This window comes from Heterodontus francisci, chromosome 41, assembly GCF_036365525.1.
Source record: "Heterodontus francisci isolate sHetFra1 chromosome 41, sHetFra1.hap1, whole genome shotgun sequence".
In the NCBI taxonomy this organism is placed as follows: domain Eukaryota; kingdom Metazoa; phylum Chordata; class Chondrichthyes; order Heterodontiformes; family Heterodontidae; genus Heterodontus; species Heterodontus francisci.
In genome coordinates, this window is record NC_090411.1 from 32,781,489 (window position 1) to 32,799,098 (window position 17,610).

The window sequence follows — 17,610 nt, forward strand, 5'->3', positions numbered from 1 at the left end:
AATAAGACCAGGTAAAAATAGTAACAGACCCCTAGACACCTTTCACACCTGGTCGTAAGAGTGCTGCTTGATAGCACTGTCAATGACACCTTCCATCACTTTGCTGATGGTTAGGAGTAGACTGATGGGCGTAACCTCAGTTCTCTATATCTAGTTATTCTGTATATACCCTATCAGATACTTGTGATGCTTCCATCAGACCATCCCTCAACCTTCACATGCTGTAGTATGTCTATGCTTAGTCCATGGTTTGTGGCTGTTAAACGGTAAAATGACTCACCACAAATGATCTCTTCCTGTCAATGAGCCTCTAAGTTGCAGCAAAAATAAACTGGCTTACATCAGACTCGCGCAGAAAACTACAGTGAAGATCATAACTCCACAATAAGACACGAGAGATGGGTCCCCAATAAACACCAGCCTCCCCAGGGATTTCCCTGAAAATAAAAACATTCCCAGGGATTCCCCTCCTATCCTGAATGTTGAGAGTTGCAACTTGCTTTCATACACCATCTTTCACCAAATGATACAGCACAGGAGGCCATTTGGCTCATCATACCTGTGCCAGTACTTTAACAGAGCTACCCAACTAGTCCCACTCTCACTGTTCTTTCCCCACAGCTCTGCAGATTTTTCCTTTTCAAGTACTTATCCAATTCCCTTTTGAAAGTTACTACTGAATCTGCTTCCACCGCCCTTTCAGGCAGCGCGTTCCAGATCACAACAACTCGCTGCGGAACATAAGAATTCTCATCTCCCCCAGACTTTACGCCAATTATCTTAAATCTGTCCCCTCTGGTTACCGCCCCTCCTGCCAAAGGAGACAGTTTCTCCTTATCTACTCCATCAAAATTCCTCGTAACTTACTTTATCGTAGAAAAACGTCACGAGGCTTTTCACAGGTGTAACCAGACAAAAATGAATGCCAAGCCAAGGTAGGATACTAGATGGGATGATCAAAGAGGTGGTTTAAGGAGCTAAACGGAGGACAAAAGTTAGAGAGGAGAATTTAGGGAGGTAACTCCAGAGCTGAGGACCTAGGCAGCTGATGGCACAGCACTGCACTGCCGCTAATGGTGGGGACAGAGGATGCACAAGAGGCTAGGGTCAGAGGGACAGAAAGTCTTGGGGGCTTTGGGTAGGTTGTAGAGCTGGAGGAAGCGACAAGAGATCAGGAGGAACAAAACAGTGGAGAAATTTGAATCTGAGGAAGAGATTTTTAAGGCACTCCCGGGTATCTGTTATTCTATATATAAACCCCCTGAACCCCTCGATTAGATTCCAGTCTGTAACTCACTCCCGGGTATCTGTTATTCTATATATAAACCCCCTGAACTCCTCGATTAGATTCCAGTCTGTAACTCACTCCTGGGTGTCTGTTATTCTATATATAAACCCCCCCCGAACCCCTCGATTAGATTCCAGTCTGTAACTCGCTCCCGGGCATCTGTTATTCTATATATAAATCATCCTGAACCCCTCGATTCGATTCCAGCCTGTAACTCGCTCCCGGGCATCTGTTATTCTATATATAAATCATCCCGAACCCCTCGATTAGACTCCAGCCTGTAACTCACTTCCGGGTATCTGTTATTCTACATATAAATCACCCCCGAACCCCTCGATTAGATTCCAGCCTGTAACTCGTTCCCAGGTATCTGCTATTCTATATATAAACCACCCGAACCCCTCGATTAGATTCCAGCCTCTAACTCACTCCTGGGTATCTGCTATTCTATATATAAACCACCCGAACCCCTCGATTAGATTCCAGCCTGTAACTCACTTCCGGGTATCTGTTATTCTACATATAAATCACCCCCGAACCCCTCGATTAGATTCCAGTCTGTAACTCACTCCCGGGTATCTGCTATTCTATATATAAACCACCCGAACCCCTCGATTAGATTCCAGCCTGTAACTCACTCCCGGGTATCTGTTATTCTATGTACAAACCACCCTGAAACCCTCAATTATATTTCAGTCTGTAACTCACTCCCGGGTATCTGTTATTCTATATATAAACCACCTGAAGGCCTCGATTAGATTCCAGTCTGTAGCTCACTCCTGGGTATCTGTTATTCTGTATATAAACCACCCAAACCCCTCGATTAGATTCCAGTCTGTGACTCACTCCCGGGTATCTGTTATTCTATATATAAACCACCCAAACCCCTCGATTAGATTTCAGTCTGTGACTCACTCCCGGGTATCTGTTATTCTATATATAAACCACCCAAACCCCTCGATTAGATTCCAGTCTGTAACTCACTCCCGGGTATCTGTTATTCTATATATAAACCACCCAAACCCCTCGATTAGATTCCAGTCTGTAGCTCACTCCTGGGTATCTGTTATTCTGTATATAAACCCCCCGAACCCCTCGATTAGATTTCAGTCTGTAACTCACTCCCGGGTATCTGTTATTCTATATATAAACCACCCGAACCCCTCGATTAGATTCCAGCCTGTAACTCACTCCCGGGTATCTGTTATTCTATGTACAAACCACCCTGAAACCCTCAATTATATTCCAGTCTGTAGCTCACTTCCGGTTACCCATTAACCTCAATTTAATCCAGATCAAGGAATCTGTCTTTAAAACTGGAAGCTCCAGCCTAAATTCACACAGCTGGCAAAAAGCCTGTTTGCTCCTGGAATTTATCAGGAGTTCAAACAGACACCAGGTGCCAGTACATTCCAGAACTAGTCGATAGCCACTGGCAGCTTTACAAGTGTTGACAGACTGACCTTCAATGCCTCAGCCAACTGAAAAGTATCCCAAGCATTAACTTTCAGTCACTGTCGGACAGCTTTATCTGGTTTTGCACACACATGAAGGCCAGAGAAAACTGTTCTTGTGGCTCGAGACCCGGTCAAGTGTGGCTGTCCTCTCACCCAACTAGCCATCTCTCTGCAATTTCATCTAACGCCACAATTGCAGTGAGAAGGTAGCACCAGAGTGCTACTTCCTTTTGAGTGCTGTTAATAAATGGTACATATGCAGCAAACTCTTCCAGACACCAGACTGATCTCTCTCTCTCTCTCTCTGCTCACCTTAAAAGGGCATCAGTAGCCACCCACAGCAAGCAAAACAAAAGCACTTGAACCCACTTCATGACTGATGTACTTTGATCCAGTCTACTGATGCAAAAAGCAACCAGCTCCCTCCTGTCTGTCTCTGTCTGTCTGTGTGTGTGCCTAGAGGCGGGCAAGCTGCACTGGCAAAAGGGAAGCTTCTAGATTCCAATCCTAGAATGCTGATTGGGCTCTGGCTGATGTCAATCATCTGAGGTCAGCAAACAAGGGCTTGACTGTATATGGTCAGGTGACTTGCAGAATCATATGACTAATCAGGAGATTGCAAGCATTGCAACACTCAAGAGTTTTATTGTAATGCTGTAATTCTCATATGGAGGGTTGGGCTATGCATATATTACTTAAATATCAAAGTTTCTCTCATATTTTGTTTGAAACAATTAAATACAGAAAAAAAGACAAGAAATTGCACTTACATGGCACCTTTCAGGTCCTCCCGAAACAACAAAACCTAGTCACCACTGAGATAATGATCAGGTTTTGAGGGATGAATATTGGCCCAGGACACCAGGGAGAATTCCCCTGCTCTTGTTCAAGATAGTGGCTTGGGGCATTTTTTAAACATCCACCCAAGAGGGCAGACAGGGCCTGAGCTTAATATCACTCACAAAGGGCAGCGTCTGTGACAGTGCAGCATTCCCCCAGTATGTGTCAGCCACTGAACAAGTGCTTGAACTCGCAACCGTCTGACGCTGAGGTGAGAGCGCTACCCACCGCACCACTGTGACCCCTACTTTCAGGCTCATTGAGGCTGCTGGTCAGTGTTCTCTTATTTACTTGGTTGACGTGAGACGAGCCTCAATATTTTTCCCTCAATTACAGTGAAAAAGAGGAAGCACTTGGAGCAGAAGGCACTGCTGTGGCACTTCCCCTTGAAACCAACTAAAAGATTGACAAAAAAACGGTCACAAGAAAGATACAGATGAAGTGCTGGCTTAGTTCAGCAAGTAAAAAGACTAACCATCTGCCACTACATCAGCATTTTTTTATGTTTCAGCTATGGCTCAGTGGCTCACACATGTGTCCCTCTTTGCCTGAAATTCATGGGTTCAAGTCCTGCTTGAGAGACTGGGACGAGTAGTATAGTAGTTGTTTTACTGGGCTAATAATCCAGAGGGCTGGACTAATGTTTGGGATATGTCTGTTCAAATGCTGCAATAGCATCTGGGGGAATTTAAATTCAGTTAATGAAATAAATCCTGAATTACAAATCTGGTATCAGTACTGGTAACCATGAGTTTGCATTTCGGAGGGGATAAAGCCACATCTGGTTCACTAATCCCCTTTTGGGAAGGAAATCTGCTGTCCTTACCCAGTCTGGCCTCTCTGTGACTGTTAATTGCCTCTGAAATAGCTAAGAAAGCCACTCAGTTGTGAATAAGGTTGACTTACCATCTGCTTCTGATGGGTAATAAATGCCTTTTCAATGAGATGTTATACTGTGGCCCAGTCTGCCCTCTCAGGTGGATATAAAAGATCCCACAGCCACTATTTGAAGAAGAGTAGGGGCGTTCTCCCCAGTGTCCTAGACCAACATCACTAAAGCAGATTATCTGGCCATTTATTGCACTGCTTCTCACGGGACCCAGCTGAAAATTGGCTGCTATGTTTCCAGCGTTACAACAGTGACTACACTTCAAAAGTAATTGGTTCTGAAGCTCCTTGGGACCATCCTGATGATGCGAAAGGTGCTATGTGAATTTGTTCTCTTATTTTCGAATATGTTCTTAGGAAAGGACTTGCCTTTATGCAATGTTTTATTAAAATCAGAAATCTTTCAAACCACTTCATGCACAATTACTAACTGATGGTTCTGTCGCTGAATGTGGTGACCATTTTGTCCACAAATAAAACTCAAATGAAGGATTAGATCATTGTTTTTTTTTCACGATAATGTCTTAACTGGAGTAGGAGTTGGAGAGGAGGTGGACAGGCTGGAAAATCCCTTGGGGATTTTTCAGTGGGAGGGGGAATAATATATGTATTAGACATAGCTATTTAAATACACTTTTGAAACAGTCTCACTTTCTATTTCTTTTGACCCTCAGAACTGCTCCCAGAATTTCACCCAATCCCCAAAAAGCCTGAATAATAATGAGAAAGATGCTGCAAATTGGTAGGGATCCCTCTTTTCCCCAATTTTTGTCTCCGATGACTGGGTACCATTCTAGTGGTGCGGGTGACTCTGCAGCACCTTCCAAACATGGCCATTCTTCATGTCTTAGTTGTCTATTTCTTCCTTGTCAGTTTAGCTCAATTTGTAGAACTCATCTTTCATTCGGAAGATTATATGTTCCAGGTCAACAGCAGCAACAGTTTGCATTTTTATGGCACCTTTAATGTTGTAAAACGCTGCAAGGTACTTCACAGAAGCATTATCAAACAAAATTTGACACCTAGCCACATAAGGAAATATTAGGACAGATGACCAAAAGATTAGTCAAAGAGTAGGTTTTAAAGAGTGTCTTAAAAGAGGAGAGAGAGCCGAAGGGTTTAGGGAGAGAATTCCAGAGCTTAGGGCCCACACAGTTGAAGGCACGGCTGCCAAAGATGGAGTGATGAAAATTGGGGGTGCACAAGAAGCCAGAATTGAAGGAGTGCAGTGATCTGGGAGGGTTGTTGGGTTGGAGATTGTTACAGAGATAGGGAGGAGTAAGGCCATGGTAGGATTGGAAAACAAGAATAAGCATTTTAAAATTGAGGCATTGCTTAACTGGGAGCCAATGTAGGTCAGTGAGCACTGGAGCCATGGGTGAACGGGACTTGATGCAAGTTCGGTCACAAATATATCATCTAGGTTCAGTGTTGTCTTTCAGATAGCAGGGAGCTCTAACGGTGGGTGTCCACCAATATTGCCCTCTCGACCAAAAACTGATAAACTGACTATGTATTTGCCGTTGATGGGAATTTGCTATGTGCAAAATAGTTGTTGCCTACTTAGAGTGACCGCACTTCGAAGTAACTCAAAATTTTCTGTGAGATGAGAACGATGTTATGATGCAACATAAATATAACTTTTTCTAATTACTAGGCAACCTCCTGTACATTACACAAATGTAGTCTTAAGATGAAGCAGGATTAGAAGGCGGGGGTCAATTGGACTAGGTTTTCAGATGTAATTCAGTCCCCATTTTAAGTTATATATTCTGTCCTTATCTTTATACCTCCAATAACAATTCCCAATTCCACAGTTCGAATGGAAACCCCTACATAAATGTTTCATATTATAACTACTCCCTCCTGCCAGTGGTGACAGTGCAGCACCTACATTAGGCAGAAACATGCAATTACAGCATGACATGCTCACATAAGAAAGATGCATTATAAATGCAGACATAGATATTTATAATATTATGGATTAAAGTTGACAGAAATTCTATACATAGGTAAGATTTTTAATATATTATTACAGATCAATTAGATGAAGTGGCTTTATTGATTTAAAAATAAAGAAGGTACTTTAATCAATTGCAAACTATTGAACAAACATTGAGCCAATCCATCCTGTTTCAAGATATTAAGGGGAACAGATAGGGTAGATTAAGAGAAACTATTTCCACAGGCTGGTGAGTCTAGGACTAGGGGGCATAGTTGAAAAATTAGAGCCAGACCTTTCAGGGGTGAAATTAGGAAACACTTCGACACACAAAAGGTGGTAGAATTTTGGAACTTGTCTGAAAATGGCAATTGATGCTCGATCAGTTGTTAGTTTTAAATCTGAGATTGATAGATTTTTGTTAACCTAAAATATTAAGGGAGTTAGGTTACAGATTAGCCATGATCTCATTGAATGGTGGAACAGGCTCGAGGGGCTGAATAGCCTTCTCCTGTTCCTATGTTGCAAAAGTTACAGTAACTTTCAAAACTTCTATGACCCCATGAACTTTCTATATCGCTTCTGAAAACATTTTGCACCGGGCAGAAAAGTTATGTGCAACTAACACTGTGTTAACATCCTGCTCAAATATTTGCTTTAAGTAGGTGCTCCCATTGTTTTGCAGCTGGTTTAGGACACACTTTCTGTAACAATTACATTTTCTTTGGTTTTATTTGTCATTTGAAGGTTAATGTTGGCACTTTTATCAATGTTTGTGCCTTTTATTAATTTGATTTTTGATTGACGGCCCCTGGGTTATCCCAATTGGAAATTTCAGAGAACGAGAAGAGATACAGTAGCAATGTTTGCTGAACGGCGCATGCGCGGGCTGTTGGACGGAGCGCCGGCGCATGCGCGGGTGGTTGCTGGACGACGCGAGTCCTCCCGGCGTGCCTCGGGAAAGAGAAGGGGACATTGCCTCAACAAGATGGCGGCCACTGTGCAGCTGTTGTGCTTAGCAACCAGCAGTGGGGTCCCTCTGTACTGCAGGAGCAAGGGGGAGAGCAGGCAGGTAACCTCACCTGTAGAATCATAGAAAAATTTAAGGCACAGAAAGAGGCCACTTGGCCCACCATGTCCGTGCTTTATGTTTCGTTCTTTATAATACATGGTCCTCGCTCTCTTTCTTTCTAAAAATTCTCTTTTGTTTGCAATTTCAATAAAATCAGTAGCTCATTAAATATTGTGGTTTTGAAGGAACATTTAAAAGGGTCAATGCAATTTCATCAGCAGTGCAGAGATCAGTGTCATGAAGAGGGATGGAGAAGGAGGGGAATAAATTTTCCTTATATTTTTATAATTAGAGACAGTGTGGGTGCAGAGGGTCTGTTGCCAACTTGTGCCCCAGCATATGCCAAATCTGACCACTCATCTGATATTGGTTGTCATTTTAGTGGATAAAAATGGGTTTAAGAAGAAAATGCTATGACTATTGTTTTATTCATTCTTGAGATGTGGGCCATAGCAAAACTGGCATTTATTGCCCATCTACTAGTTGCCCCTTGAGAATGGGTTGCCTTCTTGAGACATTGCAGTCTGTTTGGTGAAGGTGGCTGCACAGTGCTGTTAGGGAGGGAGTTCTCAGGATTTCGACCCAGCGATGATAAACACTCAATTATATGTCCAAGTCGGGGTGGAGGTGGTGATGTTCCCATATGTCTGCTACCCTTGTTCTTCTAAGTGGTGGAGGCCATAGGTTTGAGAGATGCTGTAGGATAAGCCTTGGTGAGTTGATTCAGTGCATCTTGTAGATGGTACACGCTGCAGCCATGGTGCGCTGGTGGTGAAGGAAATGAATGTTTAAGGTGGTTGAGCTGCCAATCAAGTGGACTGCCGAAGTGCTGCCCAGTGCTATTAGAAAGTTGGCAACATAGAAACAGGAGTGGGCCATTTCATTTAATCATAACTGAACTGTATCTTAACTCCGTCTTGGTTCCATAGCCCTTAATTCCCTTGCCTAACAAAAATCTAACAATTTCAGCTTTGAAATTTTCAATTGACCCCCCAATCTCAACAGCTTTTTGGGGGGGGGAGAGTTCAAGATTTCAACTCCCCTTTGTGTGAAGAAGTGCTTTGTGACATCACCCCTAAATGGGCCAGCTCCAATTTTAAGGTTATGCCTTCTTGTTCTGGACTCTCCCACCAGAGGATCTAGTTTCTCTCCATCTACCCCATCAAATCCTTTAATCATTTTAAACATTGCAGGAGGGTTGGACGAAACAGGTTTAATGGACTGAATGGCTTTTTTCATGTTCATTACTTTCTCGGCAAGTCCCTTTTATTTTGCAGCTTCCGTTCTCTGTAATCGGCTCTCTGAATGGAGTGCACATGTTTGGGAGTAACCAGGATGTTCTTCTAACCAGTACCTGCACTGACAACACCAGGCTCTGCTGGAGAGTCTTCCAGGACAGGTAAGGTGGAACAACTGTCAAGAATGCATACTGGATTTGACTCAGCGTAAGACCCTGATTCAAGGCAACATTTAAAATGACTTTAAAACAAAAACAAAAAAAATTTCTGATAAATTTTTCATAGTGGAGAGGCAGCTGCTCTGTAGGTGAGAGTGTCAAGAACATATTCAGCATTTTTAGATTTTCCTCTCATGGTCTCTGGAGATTTAGCATTTTTGGGTGGAACAAGGAAAAGGAAATGTTTGTCTGTACAGGACCCCCTGGTTTTAAAAGTCCAGCACTTTCAGTAAAAGGGTGTGAAGACCCCCCTCCCCTCCCCTCCCCTCCCCTCCCCTCCCCTCCCCTCCCCTAGATTTTCCTTTCTACCCCTTCTTTGCATCACTGATGTGCTGGTGAGGTGCCCCCAATTACTAATAACAGTAGTAACAACTTGCATTTATAGAGCGCCTTTAATGAAGTAAAACGTCCCAAGGGGCTTCCAGGGAGTGATTTCAAACAAAATTTGACACTGAGCCACAGAAGGAGGTATTAGGACGGGTGACTAAAAGTTTGGTCAAAAAGAAGGTCTTAAGGAGCATCTTAAAAGCGAGAAGGAGCGGTTTAGAGAGCTTTGGCCTAGGCAGTTGAAGGCTAATATAGAGAAGGCTTTGTAGGTAACTGCACCATCCAATGCAGCACTGGGCTTTGTAGACCAGAAGATCTATTCTGGATTAATTTTGGTCAGATTTGGCTCAGATGTGGGAACAGTGGATCAAGTGAAACCTCAGCGTTCCAAAGTGGGTGTGGGGGACTTTGCCCAGAGCTATCATTACTAAGCACTAACTCGCTGCTGGAGTGCACGGCTGCTGAGTGAGCTCAGCCTTTGATGCCCACCACAATAGCTCACTGACTTTCCCTGTCCAGGCACACAGGCGAAGATTGGAAACTTGGATGAGGCACTGGAGGGCAGATGGTTCACTACCTTCAGGAAGGGAGGGAAGAAAAGTAACGTTTATAAGAACGTAGAAAATTCCATTAAAGAAATGCATTTTTGTTTTGCACAGTACTTAGTGTCCGTTTTCCAGAGACACGTTAGCAGCCAATCAGTATAGCTGTGCAGGTGCCCCAAAGATAGACCTGGAAGATGTAGGCAATACTGTGCTAACAGCTTGTTTCCATGGTTACACAGCATCACGCTCATCGTCATGACCTCTGAGGAAGATGCAAGTGACCTTTACCTCAGCCGCCTGTTAGACAACGTATTCAGTGCCATGGTGAGTCTCAAAGCAAAGGCTTCTTCAGATTGGCAGAGTTTTTAAAAGGCACCTACATCAGATGTGACGAACACGGCGGACAGGAAAAAATCCTCTGGTCCATCCAGACTGTTAGATGTCAGCTTCCTGCTGACTGGATTTGTATTATGGCCAACAGCATCCTCACTGATGCCAAAGGAAGGTCAGTGTGGGAAATGGGAGAATTGCAGGACTGGTGCAGTTACTGCTGATCTGGTCAGCTGTGGTACAGTAAGTAGCAGTCTTGCTTCTGAGTCAGAATGTTGTGAGTTTTAAGTCCCACTTCACTGGAGATTTCAGCACAAAATTCCAGGCTGACACTCCCAGCACCAGTATTGACAGAGTGCTGCACTGTCTGAGGGGTTGCTTTTCAGATGACGCATTAAATCAAAGCCCTGTCTGCCCTCTTAAGTGTACATTAAAGATAACCTGCCACTTTTTGAAGAAGGGTAGGGGTGTTCTCCCCGGTGTCATAGAGGCATAGAGTACAAGAGCAAGGAAGTTACATTGAACTTGTACAAGACACTAGTTCAGCCTCAACTGAAGTATTGCGTCCAACACTGTGAGCCGTGTTTTAGGAAAGACGTGAGGGCATTGGAGAGAGTACAGAAAAGATTCACAAGAATGGTTCCAGCGATGAAGAACTTCAGTTATGAAGATAGATTGGAGAATTTAGGACTGTTTTCCTTGGAGAAGAGAAGGCTGAGAGGTGATTTGATAGAGGTATTCAAAACCATGAGGGGGTCTGGACAGAGTCGATAGAGATAAACTGTTCCCACTCGTGAAAGGATCGAGAACGAGAGGGCACAGATTTAAAGTATTTTGTAAGAGAAGCAAAAGTGACATGAGGAAAAACTTTTTCACGCAGCGAGTGGTTAAGGTCTGGAATGCACTGCCTGAGAACGTGGTGGAGGCAGGTTCATGTGAAGCATTCAAAAGGGAATTAGACTGTTTTATGAAAAGGAAGAATGTGCAGGGTTACGGGGAGAAGGCGGGGAAATGGAACTGAATGAATTGCTCTTTCGGAGAGCCGGTGCAGACACGATGGGCGGAATGGCCTCCTTCTGCACTGTACCGATTCTGTGTCCTGGCCAATACTTATCTCTCAATCAACATCACTAAAACAGATTATCTGGTCAATATCACATTGCTGTTTGTGGGAGCTTGCTGTGTGCAAATTGGCTGTCACGTTTCACAACAGTGACCGCACTTCAAAAGTACGCTGTTGGTTGTGAAGCACTTTGGGATGTCCTGATCTTGTGAAAAGCACTTGTCATTTCTTTCACATTTGGGACAGAGGCAGCCTGTTAGGAATTACCTGCGAGTTCTTTGATGCCGATACCAGATGCTGGAAATAGAGGGTGGTCTGATCCACACATTTAACAACATTCACTCAGAAAAAGTCAAATATGAACAGAAAATAATATTTGACAAACGGGCTGCTCGGCACGAGATGTGGGTGGCTGCTGTGACTGCAGAGTAATTGTATTTCTTGGCCCTGTTCTCCCTCTGATGTTTAGAATTCTCATCCTCGTGTTGAAATCCCTCCATGGCTTTGTGCCTCCCGATCTCTGTAACCTGCTCCAGCTTCACAACATGGAGCGGCAGTGTAATCTATGTGGTATAGAAGCAAAATATTGCAGATGCTGGAAATCCGAAAAAGAAACAGAAAATGCTGGAAATACTCAGAAGGTCAAGCAGCATCTGTGGAGAGAGCAACGAATGTAACATTTCAAGTCGATAACCTTTCATCAGAACAGTTCTAATTATAGATCATCGACCTGAAACATTAACTCTATTCCTCTCTGCACAGATGCTGCCTGACCAGGTGAGTATTTCCAGCATTTCCTGTTTTTATAATCCATGTGGTATTATTTTGAACGGGTAAATGAGCAGAGGGACCTGAGGGTGCATAGACTTATGCTACCTTTGAGGAGTTAATAAGGCAGTTAGGAAAGCGTAAGGGATGCTTGGCTTTGTAAACGGGCTTTGAATATAAAGACATGGAAGTTGTGCTAAACCTTTACAAATCATGGTTCGGCTTCAGCTGGACTATTGCTGAGCTGGGCACCACTTTAGGAAGGATGTCAAGGTCCAGGAGAGGGTACAGAGGAGGTTTACCAGGGACAAGGGACTTTAGTTACATCGAGAGATTGAAGAAGCTGGGGTTATCCTTCTTGGACAGAGACGTTAAGAGGAGATTTAATTGAGATGTTTAAAGTTATGAGGGATTTTGATAGATCAGTAACTAGAGGTCATAGATTTAAAATGCTGGTGAAAGAACTAGAAGGGAAATGAGGAGAAATGTTTTCACACAGAGTTGTTAAGATCTAGAATAAACTGTCTGGTGGAATCAGATTCCAAAGGAACTTTCAAAAGGCTATTGAACATGTATTTAGTGGGGAATAATTTGCAGGTTTATGGATAAACAACTGGGAAGTGGGACTATACTGGACAGCTGTTTCAAAAAGCTGGCATAGGAATGACAGGCTGAGCTCTTTTTGTGCTGTCAGATTCTATTTAAACCCTCCAAGGAGTCTAAATATTTCCAATTCTAGCCTCTTGTGCATCCCCCATTCCCTTCTCCCCACTAGACTGGAATCTCTGGGAATTCCCTCCCTAAACCTCTCCGCCTCGCTCTCCTTTTAAGACACTCGTAAAACCTCACCCTTCTAAATATCATCTTATGTGGCACTGTCAAATTTTGATTGGTAGCAGTCCTGTGAAGCACCTGGAGATGTTTTACTGTTAAAGCCACTAGATAAATGCACACATTTTGAAGTGTTCAAAATGCTAAAAGAATTTTATAGGGTTTATATGGAGAAACTATTTCCTGTGATGGGGGGATCAAGAACTGGGGAATATAATCTTAAAATTAGAGCTAGGCCATTCAGGAGTGAAATCAGGAAATGTTTTTTCACAAAGGGTAGACATCTGGAACTCAAAAGGCTGTGCATGCTGGGGGTCAGTTGGAGCTTTTAAAACTGAGAGCAATGATTTTTGTTGAGTTGGGGTATCAAGCAATATGGAGCAAAGACAAGAAATGTAGTTAAGATGTAGATCAGCCATGATCTAATTGGGTCGAGGGGCTAACTGGCCTACTCCTGTTCCTAATGTTCATAAGTCCCGCACTAGGACTTGAGCACAAAATCTTGGTTAACTCTTCTGTGCAACACTGAGGAAGTTTTTTAAAAATTCGTTCATGGGATGTGAGCGTCACTGGCAAGGCCAACATTTATTACCCATCCCTAATTGCCCTTGAGAAGGTGGTGGTGAGCTGCCTTCTTGAACCGCTGCAGTCCATCTGGTGCAGGTACAACCACAGTGCTGTTAAGGAGGGAGTTCCAGGATTTTTACCCAGCAACAGTGAAGGAACGGAAATATATTTCCAACACAGGATGGTGTGTGACTTGAAGGGGAACTTGCAGATGGTGGTGTTCCCATGTGCCTGCTGCCCTTGTTCTTCTAAGTGGCAGAGGTCATTGCTTTGGAAGGAGTGTGGTGAGTTGCTGCAGTGCATCTTGTAAATGGTACATACTGCTGTCACTGTGCACAGCAGATGTAGGGAGTAAATGTTTAAGATGGTGAGTGGGGTGCTGATCAAGTAGACTGCTTCGTCCTGGATGGCATCCAGCTTCTTGAATGTTGTTGGAGCTGCACTAATGCATTTGGGGAGGGCAAACAAAGCAAGGGAATACACAATAAATGGGAGGATATTGGAGTCATAGAGTTATACAGCACAGAAACAGGCCCTTCAGCCCATCATGTCTGTGCCGGCCATCAGGCACCTAACTATTCTAATCCCATTTTCCAGCACTTGGCCCATAGCCTTGTATGCTATGGCATCTCAAATGTTCATCTAAATACTTATTAAATATTGTGAGGGTTCCTGCCTCTATCACTTCTTCAGGCAGTGCGTTCCAGATTCCAGCCACCCTCTGAGTGAAATTTTTTTCCCTCAAATCCTCTCAAAACCTCCTGCTCCTTACCTTAAATCTATGCCCCCTGGTTATTGACCCCTCCGCTAATGGAAAAGGTCTCTTCCTATCTATGCCCCTCATAATTTTGTATACCTCAATCAGGTGCCCCCTCTGCCTTCTCTGCTCTAAGGAAAACAACCCTAGCCTATCCAGTCTCTTCATAGCTGAAATGCTCCAGCCCAGGCAACATCCTGGTGAATCTCCTCTGCACCCTCTCCACTGCAATCACATCCTTCCTATAGTGTGGTTCCCAGAACTGTACACAGTACTCCAGCTGTGGCCTAACTAGCATTTTATACAGCTCCATCATAACCTGCCTGCTCTTATATTCTATGCCTCGGCTAATAAAGGCAAGTATCCCATATGCCTTCCTAACCACCTTATCGACCTATGCTGCTGCCTTCAGTTATCTATGGACAAATACACCAAAGTCCTTCTGACCCTCTGTACTTCCTAGGGTCCTACCATCCATTGTATATTCCCTTGCCTTGTTAATCCTCCCAAAATGCATCACCTCACAGTTCTCAGGATTAAATTCTATTTGCCACAGCTCCGCCCATCTTTATCGTCCTGTATTCTAAGGCTTTCCTCCTCACTATTTACGACACCACCAATTTTCGTTTCATCTGCAAACTTACTTATCATGCCTCCCTATATTCACATCTAAATCATAAATGTACACTACAAACAGCAAGGGTCCCAGCACCTATTCCTGTGTTACACCACTGGTCGCAGGCTTACACTCGCAAGAACAACCCTCGACCATCACCCTCTGCCTCCTGTCACTAAGCCTATTTTGGATCCAATTTGCCAAATTGCCCTGGATCCCATGGGCTCTTACCTTAACCAATGTCCTATGCGGGACCTTATCAAAAGTTTTACTGAAGTCCATGTAGACTATATCAACTGCTTTACCCTCATCTACACACCTAGTAACCGCCTCGAAAAATTCAATCAAATTAGTTAGACACGATCTCCCCCTGATAAAGCCATGCTGACTATTCCTGATTAATCCCTGCCTCTCCAAGTGCAGATTAATCCTGTCCCTCAGAATTTTTTTCCAGTAGTTTCCCAACCACTGATGTTAGACTCACTGGCCTGTAATCATCTGGTTTATCTATGCTACCCTTCTTGAATAATGGTACCACATTCGCTGTCCTCCAATCCTCTGGTACCTCTCCTGTGGCCAGAGAGGATTTGAGAGGGGAAGAGGAAGTGAGAGACTTGGAATGCATGTCCACAGGTCCCTGAAGGTGGAAGGACAGGTAGATAAAGTGGTGAAGAATGCATATGGAATGCTTTCCTTTATTGGCCGAGGTATAGAATACAAAAGCAGCAATGTAATGCTGGAACTGTGTAAAATGCTGTTTAGGCCACAGCTGGAGTACTGCATACAGTTCTGGTTAACACATTACAGGAAGAACATAATTGCTCTGGGGATAGTACAGAGGAGATTTACAAGAATGTTGCCAGAGCTTGAAAATTGCAGCTATGAGGAAAGATTGGATAGCTAGGGTTGTTTTCCTGAGAACAGAGGAGGCTGAGGGGTGACTTAATTGAGGTGTACAAAATTATGAAGGACCTAGATAGAGTAGACAGGATAGATCTGTTCCCCTAGCGGAGAGGTCAGTTACCAGGGGGCACAGAATTAAGGTAATGCAGAGTACTGGGCTAATGGGAAGATTCTTGGTAGTGTAGATGAGCAGAGAGATCTTGGTGTCCAGGTACATAAATCCCTGAAAGTTGCTACCCAGGTTAATAGGGCTGTTAAGAAGGCATATGGTGTGTTAGCTTTTATTAGTAGGGGGATCGAGTTTCGGAGCCACGAGGTCATGATGCAGCTGTACAAAACTCTGGTGAGGCCGCACCTTGACTATTGCGTGCACTTCTGGTCACCGCATTATAGGAAGGATGTGGAAGCTTTGGAAAGGGTGCAGAGGAGATTTACTAGGATGTTGCCTGGTATGGAGGGAAGGTCTTACGAGGAAAGGCTGAGGGACTTGGGGTTGTTTTCGTTGGAGAGAAGGAGGAGGAGAGGTGACTTAATAGAGACATACAAGATAATCAGAGGGTTAGATAGGGTGGATAGTGAGAGTCTTTTTCCTCGGATGATGATGGCAAACACGAGGGGACATAGCTTTAAGTTGAGGGGTGAAAGATATAGGACAGATGTCAGAGGTAGTTTCTTTACGCAGGGAGTAGTAGGGGCGTGGAACGCCCTGCCTGCAACAGTAGTAGACTCGCCAACTTTAAGGGCATTTAAGTGGTCATTGGATAGACATATGGATGAAAATGGAATAGTGTAGGTCAGATGGTTTCACAGGTCGGCGCAACATCGAGGGCCGAAGGGCCTGTACTGCGCTGTAATGTTCTAATTCTAAAAAAAAAAATTAGTAGAAGGATTAGAGGGGACATTAGGAAAAATGTTTTCACCCAGAGAGTGGTGGGTGTCTGGAATTCGCTGCCCTGGATCGGTGGTGGAGGCAGAAACCCTCAGCTCATTTAAAAGGTACCTGGACCTGCACCTGAAGTATGTAACCTGCAGGGCTACGGACCAGTTGCTGGAAGGTAGGATTAGAATGGGCGGCTAATTTTTTTCAGCCACTGCAGACACGATGGGTTGAATGGCCTGTTTCTGTGCCGTAACCTTTCTACGGTTTCTATGGGTTCTAATCCAGGCAAGTGGAGAGCATTTCATGACACCCCTGACTTGTGCCTTGTAGATGGTGAACAGGCTTTGGGGAGCTACAGAATTCCCACCCTCTCTGTTGCACCGTCTGAGCTACAATTAATTGTACAGAAATTCCCTGTCAGACTTGGAGGGGGTTACTCCCTGGCTTTGATTCACTCTAATCTTGTGCTCCTTATTTCGGAAGGTGCTGGTGATTGGCTTGGACGATCTCGTGAACCTCAAGAATGTGGAGCGATTGAAGAGAGAACTCCGGGTGAGTGGGACTGTGGAGTGATGAGACACGTTGGTGTTGGCCATGTCACAGTGAGTAGCAGCATCACCTCTGAAACAGAAGCTTGCAGGTCAAGACTCTAGAGACTTGAGCACAAAAATTAGGCTGGCAGTCCCAGTGCTGCACTGTCAGAGGTTCTCTCTGGATGTGATGTCAAATGAAGGCCCTGTCTGTCCTCACAAATGGATGTTATAGATTCCTTGGAATTATTTCAAAGAAGAACGGGGGGGAATTCTCCCTGGTGTCTTCCCTGTTCAATGATTATCCCTCAATTGACTTTACAAAAACAGTCGTTGATCAGATTGCTGTTTGTGGGACCTTGCTGTAGATTAGCCAGGGTTCCAGCTCCTGATCGCTATCCTTTTACTCCTGGAATGACACAATCTGGTGAGTCCCCATCTGTCAAATGGTTCCCACAGAACAAGAGGATGGCTGTAAGTACCACAAAGGCATGTGATTCCCACCGACCAGTTAGAGTAGGAATGGGTCACATGGTCCTGGCAGTCCAAT

General features: G+C 44.1%; 2 protein-coding genes across 2 annotated transcripts in view; one reads left to right on the plus strand and one right to left on the minus strand.

Annotated features, from left to right (window-relative positions):
• The window catches only part of LOC137353448 (cathepsin D-like), a 32,438-nt gene extending 29,227 nt beyond the window's left edge, over nucleotides 1–3,211 (minus strand). Inside the window, exon 1 of the mRNA XM_068019747.1 lies at nucleotides 3,058–3,211. Coding sequence (XP_067875848.1) covers nucleotides 3,058–3,119 — 62 coding nt within the window. The 5' untranslated portion in view covers nucleotides 3,120–3,211. The remainder of the gene's footprint in view (nucleotides 1–3,057) is intronic.
• Nucleotides 3,212–7,375: 4,164 nt separating this feature from the next.
• The window catches only part of fuz (fuzzy planar cell polarity protein), a 38,040-nt gene continuing 27,805 nt past the window's right edge, over nucleotides 7,376–17,610 (plus strand). Inside the window, exons 1-4 of the mRNA XM_068019949.1 lie at nucleotides 7,376–7,487; nucleotides 8,765–8,886; nucleotides 10,055–10,139; nucleotides 17,014–17,082. Coding sequence (XP_067876050.1) covers nucleotides 7,404–7,487; nucleotides 8,765–8,886; nucleotides 10,055–10,139; nucleotides 17,014–17,082 — 360 coding nt within the window. The 5' untranslated portion in view covers nucleotides 7,376–7,403. The remainder of the gene's footprint in view (nucleotides 7,488–8,764; nucleotides 8,887–10,054; nucleotides 10,140–17,013; nucleotides 17,083–17,610) is intronic.